The 13920-nt window shown below is 36.1% G+C and overlaps 1 protein-coding gene across 1 annotated transcript in view; it reads left to right on the forward strand.

Moving 5' to 3' along the window:
• ADGRV1 (adhesion G protein-coupled receptor V1) overlaps positions 1-13920 on the forward strand; it is a 542990-nt gene that overhangs the window by 163959 nt on the left and 365111 nt on the right. Inside the window, exons 58-61 of the mRNA XM_065873671.1 lie at positions 296-475; positions 3602-3766; positions 6801-6918; positions 8756-8879. Coding sequence (XP_065729743.1) covers positions 296-475; positions 3602-3766; positions 6801-6918; positions 8756-8879 — 587 coding nt within the window. The remainder of the gene's footprint in view (positions 1-295; positions 476-3601; positions 3767-6800; positions 6919-8755; positions 8880-13920) is intronic.

Below are 13920 nucleotides of genomic sequence, written 5' to 3' on the forward strand. Positions count from 1 at the left end.
CACTGCATGGCTTCTGGGATCTTGGTTCCCTGACCAAGGATTGAACCCAGGCCCTCGGCATTGAGAGCGCAGAGTCCTAACCACTGGGCCGCCAGGGAATTCCCTGACTTTAAAATAGTATTATGAACACCACAGGCAAAAATTCCTGCTTTTTTCTTTGGTACTATGTTTCTAAGTTTCAACTAAAATGTTAAAATATATGCGATCAAAAACTGCTATTACATTTTACCCTCTCTGCCTCTCTCCCTCCCTTTTTCCTTCTCTCCCTCCCTCTTTTCCTTCTTTTCTTTTATAGGTTATCGCAGTGATAGAAATCACCATAATTGATGATGCTGAATTTGAACTCATGGAGATATTCAATATTTCCTTAATCAGGGTGGCTGGAGGTGGCAGACTTGGAGAAGATGTTGTGGTAACTGTTGTTATTCCACAGAATGATTCTCCATTTGGAGTGTTTGGATTTGAAGAAAAGACTGTAAGTGAAATATATCAGGAAGGGGGGGTGCCTTCCCCTAAGCTAATTTTTCATGTAATTTATAGTAGAAAGGTCTTTTTCTTTTAAAAAAAAAAAAACTCTGCATTACTCTTTACTTACAGTTCTTTTCTCAAGGCTCTTTTGAGTTGGCTATTGAATTAGGGGCCAATCTGCTAACCTGTGCACACAGTTTGATAGTAGTGAGAGCTCTTAACATCAGGCAGTTACAAAGGGGTGTAATAGACTACCAGGTACTTTTTGTCTATACATTCTGTTCTGTACCGGCTCTGCTCCCAGACTGCCATCCTGGTTACAAGGCAGGATTCTGTCATGCTCCGGTTTTACACCCCAGGAATGGATTTAGCTGAGGAGGGATTTATATTCCCCACCTTTCAGGCCCTCTATCTTGATTTATATTGAACAAAACACTACAGTCACCCCAGCTCCTGTGTTTCTATGTATTTCTTCTCTCTCTCCCCTCTTACTTCTCATGGGCTGCCTACTTCTAAGACCTGCAAGAGTGAGCCTAATTATTATTGGTTCAACCCCTGAGAGAGAAAAAAGAAGCTTTGGCTAGTACAAAATTATCTCTCTACCTTAACTATACAATGAGGTGCTATAAACTATATCATAATTATTATGACATCATGATTATATCATCATCACTATGACTTTACCTTTCAAAGGAAATTTCAAGATGAAATAATCATACAAATATTTAGATAATTTCGATAGACACAGCAACTTTTCTGGCTTCTTTGTCACCATTCCCTTTATTTAATCACTTATAGGTAATCAGTAATTCACCATAGATCATTTTAAATAATAGCAAATTGTCTAATGCCGATTGTCTTTACTGTTCAGTGGATGCAAGGCTAGACCTGCAACTTGCATATCAGGGCTGGGCTTCCTAGATGCTCCAAAATTTAGATAAACCCTAATAATTGCCTAATTATTTGATCATTGAAATTTCAACTTCATAAGAAAATGGAAACTATAAAAGGAACAGAACCCTTCTACTGCTGTAGCCTATTTGAGACTCTTTTTCTTCCTTGAGAAAGGAATGAGCAGAAATAAGTGTTTGTAAAGAGTGGTAGATTCACAAAAGAGTAGCTGTGAATGTTTTCTAGGCAACCTAAAAAGTCTGGAAAATACAAAATGTATAAAGAAAAGAATAAAAGTAGCCATAATATTATTGCTCTAAGATAGATATCGTTAGTATTTTGTCATATTTCCATCCAGGCCTTCTTTGCATATATGCAGAGAAATATTTTAATATATATGAGTATGAAATTAATTTTTATAAAATGTATTAAATGTACTAAAAATGTATTCTCTGTTACCTTCTGAGGTTAGATAAAAGGCTCAGGGTTTAAGTAGTCCAACCTCCAACTGATGAAATGTTATAATAATGTTTTTGCTTTTAACTTTGTCACACTTTTGGACTTAGCCATTGGATGGTATATTTACAGGTTTCTCTCACCTTTTGAGAAAATGAAGGAGTTATGCTACTATTCATAAATAATTTCTGTTTATTCATTTTATCTTAACTGCTGTCGTAAACCTTACTGCAATTTTAGTGCATCCTTGATCTGGGAACTACTGTCTTATTGTAATAGCCTCAGGTTTCCAACTTGTCTTATAGTCTAAAAGTAAGATTTAAGGTACCCAAACCCTTGTTGTGAGGAGTGAGTTGATACATGTAAAGCACATATGATTGGGCTTTACCCTCAATAGGTGTCAATTGCTGTTTTAATTGTTGATAATATTAGTAGTAGCTTGCGGCTCAACCCTTTGTGGCTACTTTCCTTGTATCCTATCTTTCTTATAGCCAATAGCTCTTGATAACTTGGAGTTTATGTTTTAACCTGTATCTAAGATACACAATATTGTGCGCATAGTGAACATTCTGGTAGCATTATTTGGTGAGACAGATTATATTCAGAACTGAAGAACACTGAGAAAGGATTATTGGCATTAATCTGTCAAAATTAATAAGCTTCTCACAGGGAAATGTGCTGAGTATACCAAAGCACTGGGAATCGCAGAGACTCCTGGAAATATGCTTGTGAAACTGAAACTAGAATATTATTATCTATGGAAACGAAAAGGACTTATATACGCAGTTTGTTTATAACGGATTTTTTTTCTTTCTCACTTTGCTTTTTTCTTACTTGATATTTCTGGTGTCTCAGGAGCGCTTTGAACAGCACTGCGTGTGGAGTCAAAACATCTGAACTAAATCGCAGGCTCCTTTTCTCCAAATGCATGTATATCTGTGCTCCTCAGCTTTCTTAGAGTTTTTGTGAGGCTTAAATAAGATAAAGTATGTGCAAGAACTGACACATAATAGAAGCTCAACAAATATCAGTTGGCTCCAAATCCCTACTCTTGGCACCAATGCAAAAATCTCATGAAATAAAAACCCGACAAGATTGAATTATACACTCGTTAAGTGTCTTTCTTGAAAATGGAAAGCATTCTGTTATATTTTTGTATTTACATAACAAGTGCATAGTATAGGCTCAGTTTGGACTTTGCTTCACAGAGTCAATATGTGTAATTCATATTAGGTCTGTATTATGTGGGGAGCCTGACTGCCATAAAAGAACCCCCAAATCTCAGTTTCTTAATCTAATAAGAGTTCATTTCTTCTTTATGCAAAAGTCCTACATCAGTGTTCCTAGTTGGGGTCTTATGGACACCTCTTCTCCAACTGGCATCTCAGGCACCAGAGTCTCTCCATCTGTGACTCTGTCCTCCTCTAGTCATCCAGCAAATGGAGAAAGAGGGAATGTGGAAGATTGTGTGAAGTTGATGGCCAGACAATGATTAGCATACTTCACTTCTGCCTGAATTATTTTGGCCAGAATTCAGTCACAAGCTCCACCTAATTGAAGAAGGGGCTAGGAAATGCCAAGTAGCTGAGTATCTAGGGCAAAAAGGGAATGGGATTTGGTGAAACATTTTTTTTCTGCCACATGATTGTAACATGCTGTGATTAGAGTTCTGAATTCAAAAATTGCAGTCATTGAGAAGAGAAATGAGATTCTGTTTGTTCTTCCTGCTGCTTTTCACTCTTTTTTTTTTTTTTTTTTTAACCTTACTGGATTTTCTTTTTTTCAGGTAATGGTTGATGAATCCCTTTTGTCTGATGACCCTGATTCATATGTGACATTGACAGTTGTCCGGTCCCCAGGAGGAAAAGGAGCCATCCGACTTCAGTGGACCATAGATGAGATGGCTAAAGATGACCTCAGTCCTTTGAATGGGACACTTCATTTTGATGAGGTATGATCGTCATCAGGACTCCTGTAGTTTTTCTCTAATTTGTCTTTGTTTGATTTTCTGAATTTTTTGAAATCATAGGCACCGTGGAGAAAAATCACACACACACATACACACACACACACACACACACACACACACACGCACACACACCACCCCAAGATGTCTGAAATTTAATTCAGACACTACCTACATCCCACCCTTAAAACTGCTCTTTTCTTGACATATCGTCCCCTGATTGAGGGCAAAACCAGTCAACTGAGCCGGACATCTGGGTGTCATCCCCATCTCTACCCATTCTGTAACTCTTGCATATATTTGACGGCTGAGTTTAGTCAGTTTTCCCTTTTAAATACCCTTTCTGTTCTCATACTCTGTCATGGCTGTGACAATCCGAGCCTCCATCATCTTTCCTTGGATGGTCTTTTAACTGATATTCCCACTCCATGTCTTTTCCCTTTTCTGTCCAGTATCCGTGCCACTGAGTAGGGTTATTTTTCTATAAGGAAGATCTCGTTATGCCACCCCCTGCTTAAAATGATCCAGTGGCAGCGTCTTACCCACAGAACTTCAGGCTCTGAAATGTGGAACGCAGAGCCTCTCGGAGGGAATACTGGCTGTACCTTCCTCCCAGTTAATCTGAGCACAGAGTTTCACTGTGAATGCAGTGTAACCAGAACCAAGGAGCGTTTATCTATCAAACTCTGAACTCATTTTTTCCTGGAAGGAGGGATGGAGAGGTGGAAGAGAATTGACAGGCTGATTCTTAAATCCATATGGAAATGCAAAAGACCAAGAATAGTTTCAGAAACTCACAAAGAAGAATGGAGGGTGCCCCTTCCTAACTAAACTTAAGATAATATGTAGCACAGATAAATGTGACAGTATGATATTGGCTCTGGGATAGACAAATAGACCAAAGAGAAGAAACTGGAGAGTCCAGATTTATCAATCTTTTATGGTTTTTGCTTTCATGTTTTCATAAATCTTTCCTAAGTTAGTAAAAACGAAAGCAAAAGGAAATTAGTTAAAAACCAGAAAACAGTAGAACTGATGAATAAGTTTTTTTAAAAGCAACAAAAAGTAACTTCACAAAATAAGAACAAGCAAGAAAGAACCATTAAAAGAGAAAGTATAAAATTTTAAGAGATTACTTTGTACATATCTAGACAAATGAATGTAAATATCTATATGAAATTGACTCTAATAGGTAAATAGTAGATATAGAAAGTCAAAGCAGATGAATTTCCGTAAACGAATTACAATTTAAAAAATTAAATAGGAGACTAGAAGGTCCCCAAGGTGGTTTTCTAAAAGAAATTTGGCCAAACACGTAAAGATAAGATGATCCCAATGAAACATGGTCAATCTATTTTTTTTTTGAGTCTATTGACCTTTTATCAGAGCTTTCAACACCAAACAACACAAAAGCAAATACTTTATTTTCATTCAGTTTTCTAATAGGTGATGAATAAATTAATCGGTGATGCCCTCTGACAATCCATTTGCCACTTAGACATTCTGCCACCATTTTTGAGGTGTTGGTTACTCTAATGGAATTAAAGATCTCAAGCCAGATGGCACAGGTATTTCATCCACTCATTTCTTAGGTTCTGATATGCGATGGCTCAAGAAACATTTCGGTTGCATGCCCTAAACCTCTATAAACTTCTCATTTGCCATGAGAAGAATTTAGAAATTACTTTGAAATTTCTGTAAAGATTTTCCATATTAATAATGAGCAGTCATTTCCCAGTTACTAGATCTACTTCCCAGATGATTAGAAAGATTTTCTGATGTTGAGCAGGATATCTGTACCAAAATGGCAAATAGTCTGATCTTTTACCCCAGGGAATAAGGCCATCCTTGTTCAGAGTACTGTATCAGGAGGGGTGAGTTTATGGGTCACCCTGGACTCGACCCTCTCCGTCTTGTTCTTTGCTTACCAACCTGGTGCGTTCCATGTACCTCTGCATAATAGCTTTACTGTTCTTGTATATTCAGCTACTGACATACCTACGTCTCCATTCTAACAAATGGCTTTGTACCTAAGCATGTAGTTCAGAGCCGCTAATTGACAATGTGCAGAGAGTAAAAGGGATGGGAGTGATTAATTGCATCCCAGGAATTATAGATTTTCCATGAGTGCATTTAATAAGGTCTGAGGCAGGAAGTATACATTTTCCTAGCAGCTCTTATAAAATTTTTAGGAAGTACAGTTACTGTAAAATATAAAAAAATGACTCTTATGAAGAGAGGACAGCTTGAGTGAAGAGATTAGAATAATGCTTTTAATAATAAAAGTCTCAAAGAAGAGATGCGATTGTGGAACTAAGATGTACATAAGAAGCAATAAACAGCAGAATTCAAACTATAGAAAATTAATCAGTGATGCATAGGACAAATTTGAGGGTTTTTTATCAGTATACGGAGGAGGCGGTGAAGATAAAAGTGATTTCTGTCACGGTTATGTCTCGAAGTATTAAGCTGGTTGTCTTCTATATATTTGCTTTTCCTTATTCTTTCTCTTCCAGCCTACACTGAAAACTTAACCCATGTTCCAAGAAATTACTGAGCTAAGTTTAAGCCAAGAGAGGGAAGGAATAATAGTGAAAATGCTTGAGATCAACACCTATGGAAGGAATGGGAAGGAAGCAGGAGTGGGTAGAGGGCAAGGAGTAAAAATGGGTAGTAGAAAGATAACCTTTATAAGTATTAAACCTATGACGTTCATCTATTTACATCATGCTATGACCATTTAATTCTAAGTCATCGAACTTTCAATGGTTGAAAATTTTCAGGAAGTTTAAAAGTTGTGTTAACATTTCCCCCCCTTTTTCCTATTACGAACCTTAATCGGATTTATGCTCAGAGCTAATTTTTACATAGTAATTCTCTCTAGCAGAAACTCATAATTCTAGGGCACAGAAAGGACACACTTTAAAAAATGCTTATGAACATAAATGTTATTCTGCTAATGAGAATTCGAAACTTCGGTCAATCTGGAAAATGTGTTATTCCTCCTCATTTGATGTAGACTGAGTTCCAGAAGACCATTGTGTTGCACACACTTCAAGACGCCATGTGGGAGGAGGACAGGAGTTTCACCATTCAGCTGGTACCAGTTGATGAGGTAGAAATATCTCCAATAAAAGGTAAGAGAAATCGACATTTTTGGAAAAAAAGTAGATTTTTAGAAAAATGTAACCAGATACTCAATAGTTACAAAGATAGGTAGTATTAGTTTTTATAATTCCTAAAACATTTTCTAAATCATAAAGATGTTATTGCCTACTTGTATAACAGCTAAAGACTTTTTAAAGCTAAAATTACCATACCCAATGTTGGTAAGGTCATACGCCAAAGACTTCATACTACTTAGCTGTGTGATTTTTTAAAAGATAAAGATGTTTGTTTTAGCAGTGTTTATAAAGTAAAATATGAAAGCTTCTTAAATGATCCTACAGTAGGAGACTGGTTAAATGTAACAGAATACTATGCAACTATTCAAAAAATGTGGCAGAAAAAGCCTTACTTACATTAAAATTAAGAACAGTTCATTACATGGATAATTGTTACATTAATAAAATAGGCTTTGTAACAACATGTTCAGTGTAATCCTGTTTTTGTCACGTGCATGTCATAAACATGTTTGGAATTATTTATTTGAAATGTTGATAGTTGTTTTTGATTGCCTATATTTTCTACACCTACTTACAATGATCACGTTACTTTTCTAATAAAATGTTACTTTAAAACTTAGCATCTTATTATGTCTCTTTCAGCCTATCTATTGCCTATTTTGATCAGAAGGTAATTACTTAGATTTTGACATTTCAGAAACAGGCATCATAATTCTCACTTGCCTATGGTCCATGTGAAAATTTGTTTCTTCGGTCTGGAGAGAAAAGATTACTGGATCTAAAATGGTTTCATTATAGTACAAATAGTAATAACCATAAAAAATGGCCCAGCAACTTTGACATGAAAGCTTAGTTACTCTTGCATGTCCTTTTTTGCCATCAAGAACTTCATCCTATGCAAGGGTTCGTGGTCAAAGAAGCAGAATTCCGTGGCTAAGGAAATTCGCAGAATTGTAGAGTATTGTGTACTGTCACCTATGAAATCACCTAGGGTAGTTATTCCTTTTGCATTTATATCTAGAGTACTTCCAGCAAGCATTTGAGGGAATCATATCTTTGCATTATATTCTTCCATAAGTCTTAAGTCAGCTCAGTTGTCTACATCGTGTTAAATGTCAGGGTTGATATTATATAGACTAATTAGATGCAAGAACAAGAATATACCAGTGGATCAAGGTAAATCATTTGTTAATATAAAAAATTCATAATATATTTCTAACTGTGATATACTTGCACTTGACAAACCACTCTTGATCCCATTAATCCGTTGCCAAAGAAAGTGATGGTATAGTAATCCAATCCTTTATGTGTGCTTCTGCAAACAATTTTATTTAAGTTACTGCTAAATTATGATATGAATACTCAAATTACTTGATATGGTTTTTATTTCAATTTTAGTAGGAACACTTAGAAGCAAATGGCAGAGTCAGAAAATTAAAAATAAAAAAGGGCCCCCAAGAATTCTAGTTTTTGCTACATAGCTAATACATACAGCCACACAACCCATTTCAGTGAGCTACAAAATGGTTACTGTAGAAGTGGATTAATGCACATGGTAGAAGAGTACTTACTTATCATGGGAGTGATAGTGGAAGTACTGCCCACTTTATCCCTTTCATTAAAACGTGATCTTGGGCAAGTCATTTGCCTTAGTGTCTTCAATGCCTCTATGTGCTTAAATGTCTGCGCTGGTAAAATGAGGATAATATTAGTACCTAACTTATATGATTGTCACGAGGACTAACTCACAAGATTAGTATATGTAAAGCCCTTAGAACATTGCCAGGCATGTACTAAGTGAATCCATGTGTTTTCTACATAAGTGGTATATATATCATCTTCAACTCAGGTAGCGCATCAATAATCATTCGAGGAGATAAGGGAATGTCAGGAGAAGTTGGGATAGCTCCATCATCTAGGCACGTCCTCATTGGGGAACCCACAGCAAAATATAATGGTACTGCTGTCATCAGGTAAGGGTTTTCTAATTTTTGTTTGCCTAGGTGAGGGTTTTGAAGTTTTATTTAAATAATTAGTATTATTAATTAAATACATTGTTCTGAATACAGACATATTCTTCAGGCATTGTCTTTTTATATATTTGTAAAATCCTGTGGAGAGTAGAACATATTTTTGATAAAAACTGAAGGTATGTTTTGAGTTATCTTGACGTTAGATCATGAGAAGTTTTCTTTTCTTTTTTTTTTTAACACCTTTATTGGAGTATAATTGCTTTACAATGGTGTGTTAGTTTCTGCTGTATAACAAAGTGAATCAGCTATACATATGCATATATCCCCATATCTCCTCCCACTTGTGTCTCCCTCCCACCCTCCCTATCCCACGCCTCTAGGTGGACACAAAACACCGAGCTGATCTCCCTGTGCTATGCGGCTGCTTCCTACTAGCTATCTATTTTACATTTGGTAGTGTTTATATGTCCATGCCACTCTCACACATTGTCCCAACTTACCCTTCCTACTCCCCGGGTCCTCAAGTCCGTTCTCTATAGCTGCATCTTTATTCCTAGGTTCTTCAGAACTTTTTTTTTTTTTTTAGATTCTATATATATATATATATATGTGTGTGTGTGTGTGTGTGTGTTAGCATATGGTATTTGTTTTTCTCTTTCTGACTTACTATACTCTGTATGACAGTCTCAAGGTCCATCCACCTCACTACAAATAACTCAATTTCGTTTATTTTAATGGCTGAGTAATATTCCATTGTATATATGTGCCACATCTCCTTTATCCATACATCTGTTGATGGACACTTAGGTTGCTTCCATGTCCTGGCTATTGTAAATAGAGCTGCATTGAACATTGTGGTGTATGACTCTTTTTGAAGTATGGTTTTCTTAGGGTATATGCCCAGTAGTGGGATTGCTGGGTCGTATGGTAGTTCTATTTTTAGTTTTTTGAGGAACCTCCATACTGTTCTCCATAGTGGCTGTATCAATTTACATTCCCACCAACAGTGCAAGAGGGTTCCTTTTTCTCCACACCCTCTCCAGCATTTACTGTTTGTAGATTTTTTTGATGTTGGCCATTCTGACTGGTGTGAGTTGATACCTCATTGTAGTTTTGATTTGCATTTCTCTAATGATTAGTGATGTTGAGCATCCTTTCATGTGTTTGTTCGCAATCTGTATATCTTCTTTGGAGAAATGTCTGTTTAGGTCTTCTGCCCATTTTTGGATTTGGTTGATTGTTTTTTTGATATAGAGCTGCATGAGCTACTTGTGTATTTTAGAGATTAATCCTTTGTCTGTTGCTTCGTTTGCAAATATTTTCTCCTATTCTGAGGGTTGTCTTTTTGTCTTGTGTATGGTTTCCTTTGCTGTGCAAAAGCTTTTAAATTTCATTAGGACCATTTGTTTATTTCCATTTCTCTAGGATGTGGGTCAGAAAGGATCTTGCTGTGATTTATGTCATGCAGTGTTCTGCCTATGTTTTCCTCTAAGAGTTTTATAGTATCTGGCCTTACATTTGACTCTTTAATCCATTTTATTTTTGTGTATGGTGTTAGAGAGTGTTCTAATTTCATTCTTTACATGTAGCTGTCCAGTTTTCCCAGCACCACTTATTGAAGAGGCTTTCTTTTTTCCATTGTATATTCTTGCCTCCTTTATCAAAAATAAGGTGACCATATGTGCATGGGTTTATCTCTGGGCTTTCTATCCTGTTCCATTGATCTATATTTCTGTTTTTGTGGCACTACCATACTGTCTTGATTACTGAAGCTTTGTAGTATAGTCTGAAGTCCAGAGCCTGTTTCCTCCAGCTCCTTTATCTTTCACAAGATTGCTTTGGCCATTCGGGGTCTGTTGTGTCTCCATACAAATTCTAAGATTTTTTGTTCTACTTCTGTAAAAAATGCCATTGGTAATTTGATAGGGATTGCATTGAATCTGTAGACTGCTTTGTGTTGTATAGTCATTTTTGCAATTGTTGTTTCTTCCAATCCAAAAACATGGTATATCTCTCCATCTGTTTGTATCATCTTTAATTTCTTTCATCAGTGTTTTATAGTTTTCTGCATACATGTCTTTTGTCTCCCTTGGTAGGTTTATTCCTAAGTATTTTATTCTTTTTAATGCAGTGGTAAATGGGAGTGTTTCCTTAATTTCTCTTTCAGATTTTTCATCATTAGTGTATAGGAATGCAAAAGATTTCTGTGCATTAATTTTGTATCCTGCTACTTTAACAAATCCATTGATTAGCTCTAGTAGTTTTCTCTGGCAGCATCTTTAGGATTCTCTATGTATACTATCATGTTGTCTGTAAACAGTGACAGTTTTACTTCTCCTTTTCCAATTTGTATTCCTTTTATTTCTTTTTCTTCTCTGACTGCCATGGCTAGGACTTCCAAAACTATGTTGAATAATAGTGGTGAGAGTGGATATCCTTGTCTTGTTCCTGATCTTAGAGGAAATGCTTTCAGTTTTTCACCATTGAGAATGATGCTTGCTGTGGGTTTGTAGTACATGGCCTTTATTATGTTGTGGGAGGTTCCCTCTATGCCCACTTTCTGGAGACTTTTTATCATAACTGGGTGTTGAATTTTGTCAAAAGCTTTTTCTGCATCTATTGTGATGGTCATATGGTTTTTATTCTTCAGTTTGTTAACATGGTGTTTCACATTGATTGATTTGCATGTACTGAAGAATCCTTGCATGCCTGGGATAAATCCCACTTGATCATGGTGTATGATCCTTTTAATGTGTTGTTGGATTCTGTTTGATAGTATTTCGTTGAGGATTTTTGCATCTATATTCATCAGTGATATTGGTCTGTAATTTTGTTTTTCTGTAGTATCTTTGTCTGGTTTTGGTATCAGGGTGATGGTGGCCTCATAGAATGAGTTTGGGAGTGTTCCTTCCTCCACAATTTTTTGGAGGAGTTTGAGAAGGATGGGTGATAGCTTTTCTCTAAATGTTTGATAGAATTCACCTGTGAAACCATCTGGTCCTGGACTTTCGTTTGTTGGAAGCTTTTTAATCACAGTTTCAATTTCATTACTTGTGATTGGTCTGTTCATATTTTCTATTTCTTCCTGGTTCAGTCTTGGAAAGTTATACCTTTCTAAGAATTTGTCCAGTTCTTCCAGGTTGTCCATTTTATTGGCATAGAGTTTCTTGTAGTAGTCTCTTAGGATGCTTTGTATTTCTTCAGTGTCTGTTGTAACTTCTCTTTTTTCATTTCTAATTTTATTGATTTGAGTCCTCTCCCTTGTTTTCTTGATGAGTCTGGCTAATGGTTTATCAATTTTGTTTATCTTCTCAAAGAACCAGCTTTTAGTTTTATTGACCTTTGCTATTGTCTTCTTTGTTTCTATTTCATTTATTTCTGCTCTGATCTGTATGATTTCTTTCCTTCTACTAACTTTGGGTTTTGTTTGTTCTTCTTTCTCTAATTCCTTTAGGTGTAAGGTTAGATTGTTTATTTGAAATTTTCTTGTTTCTTGTGGTAGGCTTGTGATGCTATAAACTTCCCTCTTAGAACAGTTTTTGCTGCATCCAGCAGGTTTTGGATTGTCATGTTTTCATTGTCATTTCTGTCTAGGTATTTTTTGATTTCCTGTTTGATTTCTTCAGTATCTCTTGGCTATTTAGTAACATATTGATTAGCCTCCATGTGTTTGTGTTTCTCATGTTTTTTTCCCTGTAATTGATTTCTAATCTCATAGCGTTGTGGCCAGAAAAGATGCTTGATATGATTTCAGTTTTCTTAAATTTACTGTGGCTTGATTTGTGACCCAAGATGTGATCTATCCTGGAGAATGTTCCATGTGCACTTGAGAAGAAAGTGTAATCTGCTGGTTTTGGATGGAATGTCCTATAAATATCAATTAAGTCCATCTTGTTTAATGTATCATTAAAAGCTTGTGTTTCCTTGCTTACTTTCATTTTGGATGATCTGTCCATTGGTGAGAGTGGGGTGTTAAAGTCCCCTGCTATGATTGTGTTACTGTCGATTCCCCCTTTTATTGCTGTTAGTATTTGCCTTATGTATTGAGGTGCTTCTTTGTTGGGCGCATGAATATTTACAATTGTTATATCTTCTTCTTGGTTTGCTCCCTTGATCATTATGTAGTGTCCTTCTTCGTCTCTTGTAGTAGTCTTTGTTTTAAAGTCTATTTTGTCTGATATGAGAATTGGCGACTCCAGCTTTCTTTTGATTTCCATTTGCATGGAATATCTTTTTCTGTCCCCTCACTTTCAGTCTGTATGTTTTCTTAGGTCTGAAGTGGGTGTCTTGTAGACAGCATATGTATGGGTCTTGTTTTTGTATCCATTCAGCCAGTCTATGTCTTTTGGTTGGAGCATTTAATCCTTTTACTTTTAAGGTACTTACCAATATGTATGTTCCAAACAATTTTCTTAATTGTTTTGGGTTTGTTATTGTAAGTCTTTTCCTTCTCTTGTGTTTCCTGCATAGAGAAGTTCCTTTGCATTTTTTGTAGAACTGGTTTGGTGGTGCTGAATTGTCTTAGCTTTTGCTTATCTGTAAAGATTTTAATTTCTCCATCGAATCTGAGTGAGATCCTTGCTCGGTAGAGTAATCTTGGTTGTAGGCTATTCCCTTTCATCACTTTAAATATGTCCTGCCACTCCCTTCTGTCATGCAGAGTTTCTGTTGAAAGATCCGCTGTTAACCTTATGGGAATTCCCTTGTGTGTGAATTGTTGCTTTTCCCTTACTGCTTTTAATATTTTTTCTTTGTATTTAATTTTTGATAGTTTTATTAATATGTGTCTTGGTGTGTTTCTCCTTGGATTTGTCTTGTATGGGACTCTCTGAGCTTACTGCACTTGATTGACTATTTCTTTCCCCATATTGGGAAAGTTTTCAACTATAATCTCTTCAAATATTTCTCAGTCCCTTATTTTTTCTCTTCTTCCTCTGGGACCCCTAGAATTCGAATGTTGGTGCATTTAATGTTGTCCCAGAGATCTCTGAGACTGTTCTCAATTCTTTTCAGTCTTTTTCTTTATTCTGCTCTGCGGTAG

This window comes from Phocoena phocoena, chromosome 3 (genome assembly GCF_963924675.1).
Source record: "Phocoena phocoena chromosome 3, mPhoPho1.1, whole genome shotgun sequence".
In the NCBI taxonomy this organism is placed as follows: Eukaryota; Metazoa; Chordata; class Mammalia; order Artiodactyla; family Phocoenidae; genus Phocoena; species Phocoena phocoena.